This window comes from Gekko japonicus, unplaced genomic scaffold, assembly GCF_001447785.1.
Source record: "Gekko japonicus isolate JY-2015 unplaced genomic scaffold, Gekko_japonicus_V1.1 scaffold996, whole genome shotgun sequence".
NCBI lineage: Eukaryota > Metazoa > Chordata > Lepidosauria > Squamata > Gekkonidae > Gekko > Gekko japonicus.
In genome coordinates this window covers 322,429-336,347 of record NW_015165267.1, presented here as the reverse complement: position 1 = coordinate 336,347, position 13,919 = coordinate 322,429, and the positions used below count along the sequence as shown (strand labels likewise).

Genomic DNA, 13,919 nt, shown 5'->3' with positions numbered 1-13,919 from the left:
ACTGGGACGTGAGACAAAATTTACTATGTTTAGAACAATATTAAGTACTTGATGTTATCCTGAGTTTATCTATGTGGGACATGAGGGAAATGCATTGCGGGAAGCCTTTCGGGGGAGGGAGGGAAAAGGGAATATTTAACCGATTGATAAAAAGATGTAAAATGTGACAATATTAGAAAATAAAATTCTTTTGACAAAAAAAAAAAAAAGTGCCCTGATGTCTAAGGCTGGGATTTCCTTTGGGTGTCCCTGCAGGTTTCGGCTACATGACCAGGCAGCTGATGACAGTGGCCGGAGGTGCTCTTGTCCTTGCCTTGGAGGGGGGTCACGACTTGACAGCTATCTGTGATGCTTCAGAAATCTGCGTTTCTGCCTTGCTGGGTGATGAGGTGAGCCTATCGGAACCGGGCACAGGACCGGAGGTGGGGCTTCTCTGTAGGACGCGTGAGAGGATAATGTAGAGCAGAGTGTTTCTGAGCATGTACGGAGTGCCTCTTCCTCGTCCTTGTGTAACCGCAACCTGTTTCCACACGCCAAGTTTGCTTTTAGGGCTTCTACAAATCATATATTACTTTCTTAAGGTTTGGATTGTGCGTCAGGAGATAACGGGTAAAATCTCCCCACCCCAAAAAAACAAAACCTCCGACCCAAAGAAGACCCCCACATGAAACTGATTGAAGTCTTATTTGTCAATCATATCTTGATGTTGCCCTTTCTCCAAGGAAACGAAGGCAGCATGAGCAACTCATAAAATTTCTCAAAACGACCCTGTGAGGGTAGGTTAGGTGTAGAAAGAACGATTTGCCCAAGGGTGTAGCCAAAAAGAAATTTGGAGTTGGGTCTTCCTAGTCCAAGTCAATCCTCGTATCCCATCATTTCCCAAAACTTCTGATAGCTGATGCACATTCCCCCCCCCCCCCACGAACTAAAGCTGGAGATGAACTTCGTTGCTGCATCCCAAAAAGTTTGTGGTCAGAGCAGAATAGCATAAGGAACAATTGTTTTGGTTTGCCCACACCGATCCATGCTCTTATATCCAGGGTAGACTATTAGAATCATAGAGTCGGAAGGGACCTTCAGGGTCACCTAGTCCGACCCCCTGCACAATGCAGGAAATTCACAAATACCTCCACACACACACACACCCCGTGACCCTTGCTCCATGTAATGACCTTTACACGGGGCTGCCTCTGGAGACTACAACTTGGCCAGATTGTGGTGGCCAGTTTGGTGTCAGAGGTATAATGTAAGGATCACATTGCCCCTGTACTGGAAAACCTCTGAAGGAGCTACCATTTTTTAAATGGCAAGAAACCTGGCAGTGAAGGGGGGGGGATGGACAGAGTGGGGATGGAATGAGGGAGGCGGCGCTGGATGTGGGCAGGGAGAGGCAGAAATCCACTCCTTTCTGCCCGCACTGATCCCAAATACACTTTGATTCTGATATTTCCAGAAAAATTGTCCCACAGCAGCTTTAGGGGGAAAATGCAACAAAGCATGGGAAAAGAAAAAAAGTGGGTGACTGTGGGATGCTATCATGTGGAAGCCCAGATTTTTTTGGGGGGGGGAATTGCAATATTCTGGGGGGGAGAATAAAATCTCCGTGGGGAAGAGACTTGTATGAAGAGCACTTCGTCTTCTTCTTCTTTTTTAATTTAAAGATTTTTATTGTTTTTAGACAAAAGGTTAACAGTAAAATCGAGAACATTGTAAAATTATGCTTAAATACTGGCTCAAGTGGTTAAGACGCTGAACTGCAGGCTGTGGAAGGTCGGTAGTTCAGCAGTTCGAGACCCGGGTTGCCACATGACGGAGTGAGCTCCCGTCTCTAGTTCCAGCTCCTGCCAACCTAGCAGTTCGAAAGCAAGAAATTGCAAGTAGATAAATAGGTACCACTTTGGTGGGAAGGAAACAGCGTTCCGTGCGCCTTGGCGTCTAGTCATGCCGGCCACATGACCACGGAAACGTCTTCGGACAGCGCTGGCTCTTCGGCTTGGAAACAGAGATGAGCACTGCAACCCTAGAGTCGGACTCGACTGGCTTTCGAGCAAGGGAACCTTTACCTTTTTTACACACATCTTAACATATGTAAATTTTGCATATTTTCAAGTAATTGTGTTCAGAATTGCTTCTTTTTAGAGCTTTGGACAACTTACATTGTAACAAACCTCAAAACTTGTTGTTGTCTGGTATCTTATATATATATAACAACAACAACAATAATAATAAAAGTATAATATTAAAACATATATACAGTGAAGTAGCTAAACAAGGAAAATAAATAATGATAATAACGGTGCAACATACATTTGAAAAACACACTACAGGAATTAACGATAATGTTACCATATTTGTGTACAGAACATATGTATTCATGAGCCTTCGGTTCAATAGGGGGGGAAAAAACCCTTGTTAAATCCACTTCTGACGGACCATCGTTAGAAGCAGAAATCATCCCTTTTTTTGTTTGGTGAGCCAACGCGCATCCACGAATGACCAGCTGGACTCCTTGCGAGGGCCTGCGCACCATGCGCGCTCTCATCTTGTGGATCCTTCCGGGCACGTCCTGAGCCGTCCTGTCTTCTATTCCGCAGCTGGAACCCCTCCCAGAGAAGACCCTGCAGCAGAAACCCAACGCTAATGCAGTGCGCTCTTTGGAGAATGTCATCCAGGTGCAAAGTAAGTGGGGAGGCAGCCCTCCCTGTCCTCGGAGGTGGGAGGTGGGCGGGGAGGGGTGATCGCAAGCAAGGCCACGGTACGTGGTTTTTTCTTTGTCCCTTGCTAAGCTTTTTTTGCCGATGCCCAAGCAAATCACATCTACTATTGTCACCCTTTCAGACTGCAGGTGGGCAGTTACGTGACTGAACCCTTCCTCATACTTTTTTTGTAAAAGAAATACCCTCCCTGAATATGGAAAACTAGGTGCAATGGGGAAGGTTTCTTCTTGGCATGCTAGTTTTTAATGCGCATGGTATTTCCCCCCCCCCCGCCAGCTGAGCATTAAATAATGCAGTCTTGGAACAGTACAGCCTCAGAACAGCTTAACTGCGTGGTTTTATTGGTTCGTTTGCTGGGGGCTGCTCACGACGAAAAGCGTTAACGTTATTCGAGCCCTTAAACACCCAGCCAGACATAAAAATATCGAAAGAGCCCTGTTGGATCAGGCCGGTGGTCCATCTAGTCCAGCATCCTGTCTCACACAATGGCCAACCAGTTCCCCTGGAGGGCCAACAACAGGGCAGAGAGACCAAGGCCTTCCCCTGTCGTTGACTCCCGGCTCTGGGATTCAGAGGCTTAGTGCCTCTAAATGTGGAGGTTCCCTTGAGTCACCATGGCTAGTAGCCACTGATAGACCACTTCTCCATGGATCTGTCTAATCCCCTTTTAAAGCTATTCCTGTGGCCTTCACTACATTCTCTGGTGGCGAATTCCACTCTCTGCGATCTGCAGTAACATGGGCACATCCGAGCTAGCCCCACTGGACGCATGGTTACAACGCTGTGCAATTCTGCTGGCTGCACCTCAAAACTGGGGAATGGGAAAATGGCCCATATCAGCCACCGTGCTGTTGCTGCCAGTGTGGGGTAGCAGATAAGAGTGTCCAACTAGGATTGAGGAGTTCCAGTCCCTGCCCTGCCAGCGAAACTCACTGGGTGCCATTTGGCCAGTTGCACTCTTTCAGCCTATCCAACTTCACTGGGGAGGACAATTGCACTTACGTATTTATGTCCTGCTTTGCTCCCCAGTTGGGACTCAAAGCGGCTTTGAGACAGCGTTCTCCCCTCCTCTTGCAACAACAACCCTGTGAGGTAGGCCAGGCTGAGAGTTTGTGATGGCCCAAGGTCACCCACTATGGTAGAAGCGAGAATTCGAACCGGAGGTTCCTAGTCCGTCACTCTATCCACTGCTCTCACACTGGGTTGCTGGGAAAGGCAAAATAAGGAGGAAAGAGCTAGACATGCTGCCCTGAGCTCTGTGGAGGGTGGGCGGGAGAAAAACAGCACAGACCAATCATCGATGCCCCAGGAGTGAATTGAGTCCATTCCAGACCAGGCACCATCCATGTGAGCCCGGCCCTGATCCTGCCTTTCTGTTCCAGGCCAGTACTGGACCTCTGTGCGGCGTTCTGCCCCCACCGTGGGCTACTCGTTCTTAGAAGCACAGCATCGCGACACGGAGGAGGTGGAGACTGTGACGGCACTGGCCTCACTTTCTGTGATGACAGAGAAACGGTGAGTAGACCTCTTCCCTGTTTGGGCCAGCCAGGCTATCAAAATGGCCAAGTAGGATAATGGTGTCCGGGCTGTCTCCTGTGGGAGCTGCCAAGGGACAAACTAGACGCAACCATTTTTCATACTTTGGGGCTGGGTTTCTTGCCCTGACATTCAGACAGGTGGCCGCACGTCACACTGCTGGGACTTTGGCCTTTCCCTTGTTTACGGGTGTAAGCTCAGTAGATACCGAGCCAAATAAATACCTCCAAAATACCTTATCAGTATTTTTCAGGTATTTATTCAGCTGAATACAGAAGTCTGTATTCAGCTATCAAAATAGCCACACCCGCATAAAAGCCAATATTATTTGGCTTTTATTTGGCACAGCTAAATGCATTCAGTTCACTGGCCAAGTTCGGCCACCGTAGTGGCCCAACTGATTGAGGGAACTGAACGCATTTAAACTTTAAATGCCTTCACTTACTGCGTTGTGCTGCCACCGCAGCCTGACTCAGCAAGCAACCTGAAGGTATTTATGTTTAAATGGCTTCAGTTCACTAGCAGAGTTGTGCCACCACCGCAGCACAACTCGCCAGGTGAAATTCTCCATTATACCCTATGGGACAGTCCCCAGAATGGAGCCAAATAAATTTGGGTTTCCCAAATATTTACCCAAATACCATACAACACTGATTCGGGAATATTCGGGAATACCAATAGGCCCAAATTTGTAAAAAAACTCATATTTTTTTTGCACACCCCACCCCTGTATGTTTTTGCTACCCAAAATGACCCTGGGGAGGTGTTATTTGCCCTGTTGGGATGAGGGGCTGCACATGCAGTGATGGGCTACACATACAGTCCCCCCAGCAGGGCAAACAGCGCCCACCAGGGCTGTTTCAGGTCAGGAAAACAGCATCAGAGAAGGCTGAAGCCCCTCCTCCCCCTGTGCATTTGTCGTGATCAGAAACAGGGCCTTGTGCACTTGGGAGTCTGCTTGCAAGGTGAACCTTTTCAAACCTGCCTGTCAGTCACTCCGGATTCTAATGTCTACTCCTTGGTGTCTGACAGTGACCAACAGGGTAACCATCACTTTGTTGGTAGGAGGTTTTGATTTGTACTTGGGGGAACTTGAGTTCTAATCCCCTCTGTACTATGAAGCTCACTAGGATGACCTTGGGCCAGTTATTCTCAAGGTTGTCAGGAGGATAAAATGAGATCACCCATGTACATGGCCTGTGGTCCTTGCAAGAGGACAGTGTGACACTGGTGTGAGGTGAGAGCCAGTGTGATGTCATGATTAGAGTGTCTTGAACAGTCTTCAGGGGCAGCACCATGTACAGCATGTTACGGTAGTCTATTCTGTTGTTATAAATGCATGTATATCTGATGTTGTATCAGATGTTATAAATAAAAGTACTTTTAAACAGAAAATTCCCCAGAACAAAACTTAAGAGCCCTTTTGGAGATAACCAGGGGTCATTGGGGGGGGGGACACGGGGGGACGCCATCCCCCCGGGTGAGGTGTGGGAGGGCGGGGCCTGGAGCTCCCTGCTGGTGCCCGCTGGAGGTCGCCGCCGGCTGTAGGGAGGACACACTTCCGGTGATGTCAGGGGGTGTGGCCTTATGACACACTTCCGGTGATGTCAGGGGGTGTGGCATATGCTAATGAGTTATGCTAATGAGTCCCCCTAGCTCTTTTTCTACGAAATGACCCCTGGAGATAACTGTTTTGTTTATACCACTTTAAATGTCATTGCTGCCTCGAGCAGCTTCCGTGGAGAAGTAGCATACATCTTTTACCAATTGCTTTTCCCTCAATGACATCTTGGGATCTGTAGTTTTCTAAGGGTTCTGAGCCTTCTTTGAAAGCCCTGTTCTGCCCCCCCACCACCACCACACACACACACAGAACTACAATTTCCCAGAGTTCCCTTGGGAATGGAAATAACTGTTGAACCAGTTTAAATCTGTGGCATGGCTGTGCCCTTGGCATGTATGGCCTTGCAGGTGCCATGCTCTGACCAGGTATATTTTGCCTAAATTTTTGTTTCCTGTGTTTTTAGGCAACAGGATGAGCCGATGGAAGAAGAGGAGCTCATGACCCAGTGACGTCTCGATCCACCCTCCGACAGCTTCCGTTGTGGCTCGTGACCCATATCAGAATCCTGGCTCCCGCCTGCTGCACAGCCTGTGTTAACCTGAGCCACAGGGCTAGAAGGACTGTCTCAGAATTCAGACAGGGGCTTGCGGTAGATCACCTGGGAATAGCCCCCCCCCAGGGGGGGGCCACCATGCGTGGAACTCCACCCTGCAAGCAGCTGCCCCAAACCACCGGGAATAAGCTTGGATGGAAAAAATCGGAGACCACGAGAACACCTGGTGGGGCCACACGGTCTGGATTCAGACTGCAAAGCTGGAGAGTTGTGTCCGGATGCCGGGGCAGTGCCTTTCCCCCCTACAGAACCAAAGATGGTCCCTGAGAGCCATCTGGCAGGGAAGGAGCCCAGGGTGTTCCTCTCTGAACTCTCTTTTCCAAGCAGACGTGGTCACCTTACCCTGGGAGGTCCCACGGGTCACAGAAGCCGTGGGGAATGCGTTCAGAAGAAAAAAAACATGAGTGTCGAGGAAGTGGCCACATCTTGGAGCAGTGACATGGCCCACTTCCTACTAAGCGCCGTCCCAGCCTTACATTCCTGGTCTAGAATCCCCCCCGAATTTGCACTATATACAGACTTTGTCGACTTCCCGTGGAATGCGTGGGAGCACGACACACACCTCCTTGTGGATTTTGACACGACCGTTCCTCCTGCATCAAGGCGTGCTTTGTACATACACAACTCCAGGGTGCCTGTTGCCGGTTGGTTTTTGCCCCAATCCATCAAAGCAGGCGGACTTATTCCAAAGAACAAACTTAACGCGGGAAAGGGTGGGGGGGAGGGAGACGAACAAATTTGCCCCTCTGTTATCCCAACCAAAAATCTGGATCCCAGTGATTCTCATTTTGTTTCATGCAGGCTAGTTTTGCTTCATGGTTTCCACCCACCCCCTCCCCAAGTTTCCAGTCCTTTTGAATATATTGGCAGTGCTCCCACTTGTCCATACGGGAGGAGTCTCTGTCTCCCACATAGCTAGCTGTCACTTTCTCGTGGCCTTATTTTAAAGGACCTGATTCTCCCCCCCCCCCGTCAAAGGGCTGTCACCAGAATGACCAGTTTCTTCCCCCCCACACACACACAACAACAAAGCACTTGTGTGAAGGAAGAAAGCACGCTGTAGATCATGACAGACAACTCTAACACATGCTCCCGTCTTGCCGTGTAGTCTACAGGACAGTCAGTATCTCCAATGTCTCCTTCCCAGCACGTGAGCAATAGGCACCCATGATAATGGCCAACGCAACAGTTAGGAGAGCCGTGTTGGTCTGCAGAAGGGAGCTTTGGCTCTCGAAAGCTCACCCCCCCCCCCCGAAAACTGTGTCAGTCTCTAAGGTGCTACTGGACTCGAATCTTCACTGATCTACTGCAGGCCAACACGTCGGCGACCCTCTGAAATGGTCTACACAAGGTTTCAGTGCTGTTCTTTTTCTTTTCCTACGCAGAAGTGTGGGAAATTTGATCCTATTCAAAAGAGCGCTAAATCTCACTGCCTGGGGGCGGGATGGGGGGGCGGGATTTTTTTTAGGGCTGCATCACTGCCTGGGGGGCGGGGCAAGGGGTGAGGGAAGGACGCATTGTACAGACTGTGTATAGACAACCGCTGGATTGGAACCAACCAGTAAATTGAGCCTTTGCCGCAACCAGCTGTGTTTTTGTTTTTTGTTTTTTTGGTAGTGTGCAAAAAAACAAAATTCCGCCCGATTCGGATTCAGCCGAATCAATTTCGGCCAGCAGAAAGACTCCTGCATGTCAATTTCGGCAATACCAGCCCATTGGGGAGTCTTTCAGCCAGCCGAATGTCAATTTTGGCCCCATTATATCCTATGGGCCATTGAAGTCAATGGCGAAAACATAGGGTATACTCCGGGGTCTGGCTGGAGGGGAGGGGGTTCGAGGGAGAGGCTCCAAACTCGCAGGGTAGCTGCTGGAGCCGCTCCCCAAGATACCCACCAAGTTCCAAGAACATTGGACCTGGGGGTCCAATTCTATGGGCCCCAGAACAGGTTGCCCCCATCCCCTCTATTGTTCTCTATGGTGTGGGGAAACGTTACTTAGAAACCAGGGAGGCCAGGAACTGGGACATGATCTGATCACCAAGCAAAGTTCACATGATCACAGACTTCACATGATCACACTGCTGCAGGAAGTGATGGCGGCTACAGGCACGGACAGCTTCAAGAGGGGATTGGGTAAACATATGGAGCAAGGGTCCATCAGTAGCTATTAGCCACAAGGTAGAGCTGCAACACTCTGTCTGGGGGCAGTGATGTTCTGTATTCTTGGGCTTGGGGGGCAACAGTGGGAGGGCTTCTAATGTGCTGGCCTCGCTGGTGGACCTCCCGATGGCACCTGGTATACTGTATGACACAGAGTGTTGGCCAAATGGGCCACTGGCCTGATCAAACATTGGCTTCTCTTATGTTCATATGATCAAACTCTGACCCTTATACCCAAAGCAAGCTCCTGATTCAGTGGCACTCAGTGGCTCACAGAGAGCCACATTCCCATTTGTTTTAGTTACTTTATTCATTTATACCCTGCCTTTCTCTCCAATGCAGCTTCCATTGTTCTCCTCTCCTCCATTTCGTCCTCACAGCAACCCTGCGAGGTAGGCTAGGCTGAGAGAGTGTGACTGGCCCAATGTCACCCAGCGAGCTTCTGTGGCATGATTTGGGATTCGAACCTGGGTCTCCCAGATCCTAGTCTGACACTCTAACCACTGCACCACACTGGATCTGGATTTGATTGATTTACCATCATTTGAAAGAGCCCCATGACATTTATTCTATTTGTTGGTGTTATTTACATTCTAGTCTAACATTCTCACAGCAACTCAAGGCGGATTACACAGAGCGAGCCAGCACAATCACAGAATGGGACGCTCACTAAGCATTGCATTAGGATTTGAGAGGGGCTGTGGTGGCTAGGTGGTTAAGACGCTGAACTGCAGACCAGAACGTCGGTAGTTCAGTTCGAGACCCGAGTGCTGCATTGACGGGGTGAGCTCCCATCTCTGGTCCCAGCTCCTGCCACCTTGTAGTTCGAAAGCAGGAAATTGCAAGTAAATAAATAGATACCGCTTCGGTGGGAAGGTAACAGCGTTCCGTGTGCCTCGACGTCTAGTCATGCCGGTCACATGACCATGGAAATGTCTTCAGACAGCGCTGGCTCTTTGGCTTGGAAATGGAGATGAACACCGCACCCTAGAGTCGGATTCGGCTGGCTTTTGAGCAGGGTAAAACCTTTAGGATTTGAGAAGTCGGGAACCATCAGGAAGAACTGAAGCATAGCATAAGGATTCCCATGACAATAATAATCATTCTCGTCTGGCGTTGTGTGTGTGGTATAGCCAGGAGATCTGAAGATTGTTTGGCAGCCTTAAGTTCTAACTCTTTTGGCCAGCTAGATTTATTATTTTTGGGGGGGGAGGCTGAGAGAGCTCTGAGAGAACTGTGACTGACCCAAGGTCACCCAGCTGGCTTCATGTGGAGGAGGTGTGGGGAGTCTGGTTCTTTTCTCCAGTCCAGCACCTTTGACCACTACATCACATGACGCATTAAGCAGTCCAGAAATTACAGAAACAGGATCCTGTTTTCAGTAAGTGAAGTGTCACAGTACAGACCACCATCCTTCATCATTTCTCCAGACAAGTTTCTAAAACCGTCCTGTGCGCTGCAACCCCTCTTGAGCAATTCAGTTCTGCGTAGCTGGCGGGAGGCCAGGAGAGTGGGAGCTGTCCTGACCTCCTCAAGCAGGCCACGTTCCACGTTGTGGGAGCCACCACGGAGGAAGGACATGCACAAGCAACTGCTGCTTTTGCCTGGTTTGCGGGCTGGCACCGGCGGAAGCCCCTGTTGACCGGGAGCATAGGAAGGGGGGGCGGTCCCACAAGTAAGAGGGGCCAAGGCCATGAAGGGCTACTGTGTACCCTTGCATCCCCAAAAGGTTCACTTTTACCACATGTAAGTGCAGCCCCATAGCCAGAAATTATTTGGTGGGGGAGCAGACCAGAAGCGGCAGGGCAGTTTCCCTTTCCTTCCCCAGCCACCGCCACCCCGGCAGTGGTAGGGAAGGGAAGGGAAGCCGCCCTGCCGCTCCTGATCAGTTTCACTCCCCACCAATCAGCTGTTAGGTTTAACAGCTGATTGGCTGAGAGTCAGTGTTCCCTCTAAGCCGAGTCAGTGTGAGCTGGCTAAAGGGTTTTTTAGCCTCCACACATTTTTTTTTGTCTTAGCTCAGGAAGGGACGGCTCCAGAGCAAATTAATTTATGCACTAGCCAGGTCGCTCACTCGCAACTTTAATGCCAGGAGCTGACCAAGTAGAATTTTTGCTCACAAGACTCCACAGCGCAGAGGGAGCATTTGGGAGTGAAACTGACCGGAAGGGGCTGGGCGGCTTCCCTTTCCTTCTCCAGCTCCACCCTACGGTGGGGAGGCTGGGGAAGGAAAGGGAACCGGGAGTGAAACTGGCCAGAGCAGCTGAGGGGAGAGGCTGGGGAAGGAAAGGGAAGCTGCAGTTTCAGTCTGGTATATCAACTGTTAGGTTTAACAGCTGATCGATGGGGAGTGAAACTGACCAGAAGCAGCAGTGTGGCTTCCCTGGAAGAGCCGGTGAGGCTGCGGAGGGAGAGGGGCAAGGGGCACTGCACACCTGGGGGTCTCGCATCCTCCCAGGGTGGAGCAGGACTCATTCATGGTGGCACTCTGCCCCCAAATGCCCCGCTGTGGCTATGGGCCTCTGTAAGAGTAAGAACTGTTCAAGTTTTTTTTAATGTTGCTCCGTGAGCTACTGTTCTGTGAATGCTTCTTGGCAGAAAGGTAGGAAAGCCTAGAGCAAGGACTCGCACAGAGACAAGCAGGACAGCCTCCTTGGAGTGTATTTCTGTTGTCTCTCTGCACAGAGTGCTATTGGATCATTCAGTCACACCTCAGTGAGAACACTGAATTGTACATGGGTGGAGCCTTTCATTGTGGAATGAACGTATTTCTCCGTTCAGGGATGACCGCGGTAGACAGAAATCAGGCATATTCCCTGCCCAGTGGACTTGTCAAGATAAAGCCTGGATTCAGGCCTTGCTGGATTTATACAAGACTATAAAAGAATTCTTGGAGACTCAGCCGAGAAGGGTGATTGGGCAGCCTGGGACTTTCCCGGGCCAGACAGAACCCTGAACCAGAAATGTGTTAAAACTTGACTCACTGGTGACTGGTCTGGTGTGTGGAGAGGTCACTGGGTTCGGGTGGTAGCCCCCTCCCCCTCCAGACACACCTTCGCCAGCCTCCCCACAAGAAGCCCTGCTGATGCTCGAACAGAGAAGGCAGAGACTGCATCATTCAAAGGCCGGCCCAGAGCAGCAGAAACAAGAAGTGAGATGAAAAGGAGCTTTGGCGGCCTTTTGTAATTGCTTCCAGGTGGTCGGTTAACTTGTTATAAAGGCATGTGGGACAGAGAGCCACCCTTGAGGGGATCGGCATTATTAAGGGACTTCCGCACATGTCTGAAAGCTGGGATTTAGCCTCCACACTTAACACCAGTGTGCCCTCTAAGCTGAGTTAGTGTGAGCCAGCTCACAGTTTTTTAGCCTCCAGCTCACACGTTTTTGTCTTCGCTCAGGAAGGGATGGCTCCAGAGCAAACTAATTCATGCAGTAGCCAGATCACTCACTCATAACTTTAATGCCGGTAGCTCACAAAGTAGAATTTTTGCTCACAAGACTCCACACCTTAGATGGAGCATTTCTTAACCCCAGTGCTTTTTTGTGGTGATAATTTTTTAAAAGGGGCCAGTACTCATATAAGTAGAGTTGTCAACTCCGACTTGAGAAATACCTGGAGATTTGGGGATTGGAGCCAGGGGACAGTGGGTTTTGGAGAAGGGAGGGACCTCAGCAGGATATAATGGCATTTTCACCCTCTAAGGCTGCCATTTTCTTCAGAGGAACTGATCTCTGTTGTCTGGAGGGCAGTTGTAATCCCAGGAGGTCTCCAGCCCCCACATGGAAGTTGGCAACCCTGTAGTTTGCACTGATTTGGGACAGCCCCCCCCAAAAAAAGATACTGTCAGTCAGTACCAGTCAGTAAAGGTAAAGGTTTCCCTTGCTCAAAAGCCAGGCGAATCCGACTCCAGGGTTGCGGTGCTCATCTCCGTTTCAAAGCCGAAGAGCTAGCGCTGTCCGAAGACGTTTCCGTGGTCATGTGGCCGGCATGACTAAACACCAAGGCGCACGGAACGCTGTTACCTTCCCACCGAAGTGGTACCTATTTATCTACTTGCAATGTCTTGCTTTCGAACTGCTAGGTTGGCAGGAGCTGGAACTAGAGATGGGCGCTCACTCCATCATGTGGCAACTCGGGTCTTGAACTGCTGAACTACTAACCTTCCACAGCCTGCAGTTCAGCGTCTTAACCACTTGAGCCACCGCAGCTCCGTACCAGACAGTAGCGCCCCCCCAAAAGCCCTGCTTACTACCAAGGCAGCCTGGAAATGAAGTTCTATCTGTGTGCTTTTTTTACACCCAGCACTCATGTAGTCACCCAATCAAAAATATTTCAGCGCAGTGGCAAAGCGCAGCCATACATGGGAAGGAATGTGGGGCTTTGGGAGATCGAAATACCCATTTCACATCAGGGTAAGGAATCATTTCTAGTAACCAGCAGGAAGACATGTTCATGCTTGCAGCTATATTATACTATGTTATATCTCTCCCTAGAAGCTAAAATGATTAAACTGCGGCGATCATACTTTGGGCTCATTATGAGAAGACTGGCAAAGACAATCATGCTAGGAAAAGCGGAAGGCAGCAGGAAAGGGAAAGACCCAACGTGAGATGGGTGGACTCAATTGGGGAAGCCACAAGGGCCCTCAGACGGGAAGACCTGGGCAAGGCTGTGAACAACAGGACCTTTTTAGAGGTCACTAATTCATAGGGTCGGCATAAATCAGAAGCGACTTGATGGCACTTAACACAGAGAGAGAGAGAGAGAGAGAGAGAGAGAGATTGTATTAGATATACACATTAGTTGAGGCTCTCAAATTTATTAGAGTTCTAAAGTATCTAAAGACATACGCCCAGGGGTCATTTCGTAGAAAAAGAGGTGCAGGAGCTCATTAGCATAACTCATTAGCATAACATATGCATATGCCACACCCCCTGACATCACCGGAAGTGTGTCAGAAGGCAGCACCCACCACTCAGGATTCACTGGACTGTTTTGGATTGCTAGCTATGTCCAATCACATTATTTCCCGGCGCTCAGAGAGCTTGCTTGAAGTGATTGCCTTGTTACTTCCTGGGCTAGCAATACCATTGGATGGCTTTGGATCCTAGCCCAGGACGAAGCTTAACATTACAAGTTAATGAGATGTTTCACAACATGTCATGCATTCAAGGCAGCTTTGAATACACTACAAGATGTGTGGACTCAACTGGGGAAGCCACAAGGGCCCTCAGACGGGAAGACCTGAGCAATGCTGTTAACGACAGGACCTTTTTAGAGGTCACTAATTCATAGGGCCGACATAAATCAGAAGCGACTTGATGGCACT

At 49.6% G+C, this 13,919-nt stretch overlaps 1 protein-coding gene across 1 annotated transcript in view; it reads left to right on the top strand.

Annotated features, from left to right (window-relative positions):
- HDAC7 (histone deacetylase 7) overlaps window positions 1–6,375 on the top strand; it is a 318,340-nt gene extending 311,965 nt beyond the window's left edge. Inside the window, exons 22-25 of the mRNA XM_015410216.1 lie at window positions 256–389; window positions 2,595–2,679; window positions 4,100–4,232; window positions 6,281–6,375. Of these exons, the coding sequence (XP_015265702.1) occupies window positions 256–389; window positions 2,595–2,679; window positions 4,100–4,232; window positions 6,281–6,326 (398 nt within the window). The 3' untranslated portion in view covers window positions 6,327–6,375. The remainder of the gene's footprint in view (window positions 1–255; window positions 390–2,594; window positions 2,680–4,099; window positions 4,233–6,280) is intronic.
- Window positions 6,376–13,919: the final 7,544 nt, after the last annotated feature.